The 8,293-nt window shown below is 39.6% G+C and overlaps 1 protein-coding gene across 1 annotated transcript in view; it reads left to right on the forward strand.

The window, feature by feature from the left end:
* The window catches only part of fam189a1 (family with sequence similarity 189 member A1), a gene marked incomplete at its 5' end in the record, with an annotated part of 121,451 nt that extends 116,499 nt beyond the window's left edge, over nt 1-4,952 (forward strand). Inside the window, 5 exons of the mRNA XM_084065536.1 lie at nt 978-1,056; nt 1,150-1,935; nt 2,093-2,164; nt 2,747-3,063; nt 4,400-4,952. Of these exons, the coding sequence (XP_083921662.1) occupies nt 978-1,056; nt 1,150-1,935; nt 2,093-2,164; nt 2,747-3,063; nt 4,400-4,609 (1,464 nt within the window). The 3' untranslated portion in view covers nt 4,610-4,952. The remainder of the gene's footprint in view (nt 1-977; nt 1,057-1,149; nt 1,936-2,092; nt 2,165-2,746; nt 3,064-4,399) is intronic.
* Nucleotides 4,953-8,293: the final 3,341 nt, after the last annotated feature.

The following is an 8,293-nucleotide window of genomic DNA, read 5'->3' on the forward strand; positions in this document are numbered from 1 at the left end:
GCAGGTGACTGATTTTTACATAGCTAAGAAAAGAAAGCATTTGATAATAACATTATCAAATCATTTTCTGTGAAGATAGGCCTCAGAATGTTCACATGTGGGTGATGGAGGGTGCAGATCATGTGGAATAAGTCTTTGCCTTTCCTGTTATCTTCGAATCATTTATTTGTTCAGCTAAATGTTATTTTTGCAAGTATTGTCTTGAAGTTATCTTCATCAAATAAAACCAATCAGTCGTTTAAATTCAATTAGAGCTTCTTAAAGTGATATTTTTCCCAGCAGCTTTCCCTCCTTTTATACACACAGTAATTGCTGTAGTGTTGCCGTGTGTGCTGCAGTCTTATAGCGCCCTCTACAGACCAGGCTGTGGTATTGAAGACAGTTGTTAAAGAATACCAGTGTTTTTTGCATTTGGTTTCAATAGAGTAATCCATCCTTGTCAAAATACAATTTACATTGTACCATACAGTATTATTTAAAAGGGTTAAAAAGACAAATATTGTGCTTCACTAAAATATTTATTTTATTTATTTTATTTATTTTATTTATTTTATTTATTTTATTTATTTTATTTATTTTATTTATTTTATTTATTGGTGTTTTTTATTGACAACAACACATATACATACCATATATTTATACATATCTGTCAAAATGATAAAATACAACAACAAATAAGCGAGGACATAAATAAAACAAACTGTGGACCTTTGCAATGCTGTCAGGTTATTTGTTCTTGCACCTCTATAAATTCAGGCTATGGTTTCACAATAGCAATTTACCTGCATTACTGTTTACTTTGGTCTAGATTGACTGCATTACTCATTACTGATGTTAGATTTGTGTCACAGCAGCAAATGAATGGGCTCTCACCAGCAGTGGAATCATTCCTGTCGTGTTCTTCCAGTGGTGTCTGTCATATTGTAACTGTAACAGACTGCAAAGTGTAAAAGTGTGTGGGTGTTTCCTTCCTGCAGGTAACTACTAGCAATGAGCAGCAGGCCACAGAGTCCAGTCTATGTGAACGGAACACCACAGCAGGCCTCAGTACTCAGGGTAAATTCTCTTATACTCTCTTATCTACTCTACTATGATAGAGGGTTGCTCTCTTAGCTTGTTGCTCATGCTGATGTTGTCTGATTTTTGCAGCCTCCGTGGACAGCGCATCCCTGCTGGTGTCAGAGGTTGCTGATCTGCATGACCACAGCTGCTCCTCGGAGGACCTGTGTTCCCTGGAGGTCCAGGGCTCAGACTCCTCTCCTTACGGGACGCTCAACACCGCCCCCACCGATGGCAGCTGCACCAGCCTTGAGCTCAGCGCCCGTGGCTCCTCGCGTTGCCACCGCGGCCTGCGTGGCACTGCTGACCGCCCAAGTGATACGGGCTACAGCGAATGCTCCCACACCCACGAGATTCTCGAGCGCTCCCCGGACTGGTCCTCGGAAAATGTTAGCAACTTGGAACACGAAGAGCCGACCGAGGTCGCACGTACGAATCACAGGGCTACCATTCACATGTGCGATGAGCTTGCGTCAGCCAAACACGTGCCGGAGGAGCCGCCTAAAGGAACAGCACAACCCCTCTTCAGAGCAAGAGTGGTAAGCAGGAAGCTCACACTGCCTGTCGCGCTCCCCACCCCGCCGCCTCAACCCTGCTCCCCCACCTCAGTGGCCTCCTCTGGGGGAACCTCAGCCCTCAGTCCTTTGGCTCCTTCACCCTCTCCATCCCCTCCTCCTGCCAGGCCGCGTGGCCCCAGGCTGTGTTTCAGTGTTTGGTCACCCTCTTCCACGACACAGCCCCCCGCTACCTCAGGCCGTAGTGGCCACTCGCCCTCAGAGAGGCCTCGGGGACTCCGCGTAGCAAGGAGGTACCGTAAGCTAGCCCGCATCGTTCGCTCCACCAGTGACCCCATCTCTTGTTCCTCCACGTCAGGAAGTAAGTGTTTGAAGTGAACGGGTGTGTTTATTCTCTTGGCGACATCCCCCATCTTAAACCTTTCCCATGTGAACCTTTCATCACTGGTCAAAAGATAAACAGAAGGATGAAAGTTGGTTCTGTTGGTCCTCATTTAGAGTGCTGTCTCCCTCTACAGGTGAAAGTTGCGGCTGCACCTCTGCAAATAACCCACTTGCTGAAGACTCTGCTAATACGTCCCCAGAGCAAGGTAGTGTAGTAGTACAAAGTATCCACAGATGTGGGCTACTATGCAGTTTAAAACAGAACATACCTGACATTAATATATTTTGTTAGGAGGATCTGTGTCAACTTTGTAGAGAAAGGTTATTTCAATTTGCCAAAACAGAAGAAGGTGCACAGTAAAATCCTGTGTTAATTTAACTTTCACAATGTCTCTCTCATTTTTCTCTCTCTAAGTCTCTCTGGGTTAATTTAACATGAAGGATTTTACTGTGTGGAAAACCATAAAACATGCATAACAAGACATGTAATTTGTCACAGTTGTGCCAACAAGACAAGCACTAAGAAGCAATGTGAACACAAAAATAGGCTTGGTGTCACTGTCAACTAGTCTCATTTCAAGCTTGAAATAAATGTAATTTTAGTGGTGCAAATAAAATGTCTTGCACAGTTTCAAACCATATTCTTTGTTATGCTCTCTGACCAATTAGACACCTTTTTTTCATCAAGCAAAAATGCTTCAACTTTAGGCATTAGTGTCTGTTTTATGGAATGCATTGATATTTAAGAAAATAGTCTCTTGTGTTTCTGGTGTGTCCAGAATTAACAGGTGTGTTGTCAACAGAAGCAGACGCTACTAAACCTGGTCACAGTGCGACCAGGAAGCCGCAGAAGGAGGGCAGAAGAGTTGATATCCGCCTCAAACCCAGGGCTCTGCACACACACTCCACGCATGAGAGACCACATTCCCTCGCTGACCTCAAGACGTACAAAGACACCAAAATATTGGTGGCCAAATTTCTGGAGCATTCTAGCTGCAGCCTACCACCTGAGGTCCAGCAGGTTGTCAACAGCATCAAGTGTGTCATCAAGTCAGATGAGAAACACATGGAGGAGGCCATTTTCAGCGCTAATGTCATAGATCAGGTAAACCATTCATATAGTGAGCATTATATTGACAATATTTAAGGAAATAATTAATTTATAAATATTCTGTCATTACAGTTTCAACACTGTGACTTATGGGTGAGCATCAATATATTGGTCAAAATTACTGACAAATAATAAATCTAAATAAAGTTTTAAAGCTGACTCAACTTATCCTTTCTTTCCTCCAGTCCAGTTGGATCTGTTTAATACCCTGTTGGCATTTAACATATTGGCGCTGTCGGCAGAAACCTTATATCTCCATTATGTTTTTATTATTATGATTATTATTTTTATAAATGAATGCACTATGTTATACTTGGTCGTATAACAGTGTCATGCAAAAGTAGCAAAAAAAAGCCAATCTACAAGCTCGACACATTTTGGAACATTTTGACATATGACATGCCCAAAATAGGGATGCCAGGTTGAGAGTGGTGAAATCGTGTGTCTTTGGGTTTAATGTGTAACCAAAGAAAAGTGTTAAAGTAGATGTAAGTTATATTTGTTGGTTAAAACAAAATTTTCCAATTTCACATGTTTATCCTGTATCCTGTATGAGTTATCTCTACTAATTGGAAAATACTGGTGTCCTGACTTGAAAACACTATAGTAATGATTGGTATCAGAATAAAGAGCTATTTAACACACCAAAAAAAATAATAATAATGCACCTTTAACAAGAAGGTGGCTAAATAATAACTACATGGGATACATTGAAACACACGTTATTTTTTCCATTTCCTGAAATGTAAAGATTTTGTACATATAAGGTTTCTGCCCGACAGTGATGATATCAGATACTGTAGCTAGAAGTAGGTTTTAAATAAACTGAGGTAGATAGATGTCCAGGCCATAAGTATTATGTTCACGCCATTGCTACTTCTACTAATGGAAAAATGATAAAAAGGTGCAGCCCTTCACCAGTGATGTTTCACTCACATATTGTGAGAGTACTGATGCTAGCTAAAAACATCTATAAAAAAACATTACAAGATTGCAAACATTATCATTAGTACAATAACTAATATGTTATTGTAATATGATGCAAGTTACTACCTAATATGATGCAAGTTACTACCAAATACATTTCAGCAATATGGGAGTAATAGTTTATGTGTTTTTTTTATTAGTATTGGTAAAGAGTAAATGATTTCAGTATTGAATTTCCAATTCACTGGTGATTTTCCATTCAGCAACTCTTGGTGAATGGTAGAGATGTCTCTCACACTCTCTCTCAACCTATTCATTTTATTGACATGGGTTTTTTATGAATGCTATAGGCAACATCTAAATACATTTCTTTCTCTGTCTCTTTCTGTGTTATAATAAATAGTTGATGACGCAGTCTCAGCGCACCGGCGGCAGTCCCAGGAAGCGTGGGCATGAGGATATTCACCTCCAGAGCTGTGGAGCTTTGAGTTCTTCACCGTCCCCTTCCTTACGCCGCACTAAACACCCGCCACAAGCCACCAGCACCTCTACCAACCCACTGGACTCCCCCTCGACTGAACAAAGCCTTGTGTGTAGAGAGACTATTCTCTGACCACTCGGACAATAAAGATTCTAGTCAAAGTTCTGAGGGCATTCCAGGTTGCTGTTTTGTTGCAGCGGTACTCACAGTGCTGCAGATTTCTATACAAAGACTAACAGTTATTCAGACAATGTAAAATCTATTCCTGTACAAAGTGACTGCAGTGGAAGCAATCTGAAATGGCCTCATATCTCATAGTGCCCTGTGACACTGTGCCAAGACATCAGCAGAAACTGTAGCACTCAGACTGAGGCTGGCAATGTCTGAAGTGGCTTCTTTCTCACCAGAAAAACAACAGAATGTTCTCCATCAGGGGGTATTTTCTACTAACTTGCATCTCAAAAAGAAAAACACACTGGCGGGGAAGGATCTGGTGAGTGTAGAACAAGAGGACGTGTTACCGGTATACCGCTCATCTTCATAAAGCATAGATATTCAACTGGCGGCCCGCGGGCCACGTGCGGCCCGCGAGGAGCTTCCTTGTGGCCCCTGGCCATATTCCAAAAAAAAAAAAAAAAAAAAAAAACTTTTTTTTTTTTTTTTTTTTTTTTTAATTTTCATAATTATTATTTATTTTAACTTTGATTTATGTTATCAAAGTTAAAACAGTACAAATTATTTATCCTTCATTAGTTCTTGAAAGGCCATCTTTCATTGGAACTTAACTTAGAACCTTAAATAGAACCGAATTAGACCGAATTAGACCCGAAAAAAGGTTGATTTATATTGGTCAAATAGAACCGAATTAGACCCGAATTAGACCGAATTAGACCCGAATTAGACCCGGAAAATTTCGCGCGCGTGCGCTTCGCGCACGCGCGCAAATTGTGTGGCCCCCAACTCCAAATTATTTTACAGTTGTGGCCCCCTGCCTAATCTAGTTGAATACCCCTGTCATAAAGGGAAAGATAACATTTGTATTAAACTGTGAACTGGACAGATTCTGACTGGCCGCTACAGCCATCTGTTGCAGATGTGGAATTGTTAACTGGTTGAGTGGTAAATATTTTGTGGTGCCACAGGTTCAAGATCCTTACAAATGTGGATTATTTAACTTACCTCAGTGTGTTACAATTCTTATCAGTGTTACAATAAAGTACGAGTTTGTATGTTGTAGTTTTCCTTATTTTGTCAATGAATGGTCTGTAGAATGTGAAATGACTATGTATTTAAAGGACCACCTCACCCATTTTCGAACTATTATCATATAATTTGCCCTCACTAATGTTCATTATAAGATGGCACCATTTCTGTCTACTGGGTCTGTTTCAGAGGAGGGCTGTGGACAGTTCAGAAACCTATCTTAACAGTTGTATGCAGGTTTGGTCATTTCAAACAAGATTTCAAACTTAAAAAATAAGATATAAAAAATAATAATGCAACAATGGCTGCTATTTCAGTATGCTGACATTCCAGGAGGAGAAAGGCTGTAGTTTTGATTAGCTTAAAATCCCCATTGATTATGTAATTGGTAGGCAAGTGTCCATAGCCCACCAATGAGACGCAGAGTGAGTGGACGGCAATTGTGCCATCATACAAGAGCATTAGTGAGGAGCAAGATAGGGTTGAAGTGCTCCTTTAAGAAGACCCAGGTAATTCAATACTAGCTATGAATAATAATGAGGGGAAGGACCTGGTGGAAAGAATTGATAAAATGGATTAATATGTCTTTTGTTGCCATTACAAGTTATGAACACTCAGTGAAGAGCATAAAGTAAATACCACAGCTGCTATTTAGACTTAACTTGATGAGCAAAATGCATTGCTGCCAATATATGTTGCTGCTGTTTGTTAAAGGGGTATTTGTGTGTGTGTGTGTGTGTGTGTGTGTGTGTGTGTGTGTGTGTGTGTGTGTGTGTGTGTGTGTGTGTGTGTGTGTGTGTGTGTGTGTGTGTGTGTGTGTGTGTGTGTGTGTGTGTGTGTGTGTGTGTGTGTGTGTGTGTGTGTGGGGTCCTGTTTTTTCAATTACTTTTTCTACAGTTTTGTTTGAAAAGTTTAATACAATTTTTAAATACAGAAAAAAAGTAATTGAAAAAATACGTACTCCTAGGAAGGGGCGTGTCTGATAAAATGAATATCAAATATTGAATCAGGCCACTTCAGACTCTGAGGTGCACACAAAAGCCCGTTAAAATGACCACAAAGGTGTTTTAATGTGAAATATCCCTTAAAGCCATCTTAAAGGAGAAGTTCACCCAAAAAATGACTTATTTTCTATCAATTGCACACCCCATGAAGCCTTGAATTCATGGATTAATTTTTGTTTTTGTGGCATTCCTGTATCCGGTACACACCCAGGAGACACAAATAATCGACTTTGTGTCTCCCGAATACATTAGCCGGTAGGAGACGGGAATCAAATTATTGGCTCAGGAATGCCACAAAAACTAAAATAAATCCATGGATTGAAGGCTTCATGGGGTGTGTAATTGATAGAAAATACGTCATGTTTTGGGTGAACTACTCCTTTAAAGACCATCGGTGACAGAATGTATAGTCAACTAACGCTAGGTGGCGCCAGACCAGAAATGTGTTTGCCACATTCACATCGTCAATTATGACGTGCCTTCAGTACTGTACCGTGATATAATATCACAGAGACCCATTGTTCCAGTTTAACTCGGGGATTCCATGCTATAATAGTATATTTAGGGTATTTGCCTAGTGGAGTATAGCCGTTATTCCGACTACGTCTTTTGCAGACATAACATATTTTCCATTGTATTTTACCCCTCTATGATTTTACCCGAGAACAGAAGTGTTATTATGCAGTTGTGCTCCCAAGAAATTGAATAGAGGTCTTATTATTACAGTCGCCATCTTGGCTACTTATGTAGATCTATTCTTTTTGACAAGTGACACCACGTCGTGCCATGTTGACATGGTGTAAAGTAACTAAGTATATTTACTCAAGTATTGTACAGTTAAGTACAATTTTGAGGTATTTTTTACTTTCTTTCAGTATTTCCAATTTTACTTTTACTTCTACGCCATATCTCAGAGGCAAATATTGTACTCCCACTACAATTATTTGATAGCTTAGTTACTAGTTACTTTGCAGATTTAGACAATTATCACAAAACATGCATTAACTACGCAATATTTCGGCCATTTGAAAATAGCAGATCAGAAGTTCACAATGCATCGCGAATTCGCGACGCAACACATTGTGAGCTTGTAGATCTGCTATTTTCAAATGATTCTTAATAATTGAACTTGTGAAATGGGACATTCTGCACAGTGAGTACTTTTACTTTTGGTACTTTAAGTATATTTTGATAGCAATACTCTTGTGCTTTTTACTCAAGTAAATTTAGATTTTTTTTTTACTTACTTAGTGCTTGAGTTTACTTGTAGCAGAGTAATCCTTACAGTATTAATACTTTTACTTAAGTAAAACATTTGAGTACTTTTTTCACCACTGTTTTTGAAAAGCGACACCACGTCGTAGGTTCACCACATCACTGCCGTTACTGTTGCAGTTTTACTGCAACTTATAAGTTCAAACTTAGCCTAGCTTAAATGGCTTTTTAAAAAAGCCATTTAGCCCATTTAGCCTGGAAATTATCTGTGTCATTTTTAGATTTATTTGGCTATTCAAAAATAGCAGATATACAAGCTCATATAGCGCGGCACCGCGCTATGAGCTTGTAGATCTGCTATTTTTTATGTGATTTTTTTTTTGCAAATCTTTAA

The sequence above is a fragment of the Gymnoscopelus microlampas genome (genome assembly GCF_963454915.1).
Source record: "Gymnoscopelus microlampas genome assembly, chromosome: 1".
NCBI lineage: Eukaryota > Metazoa > Chordata > Actinopteri > Myctophiformes > Myctophidae > Gymnoscopelus > Gymnoscopelus microlampas.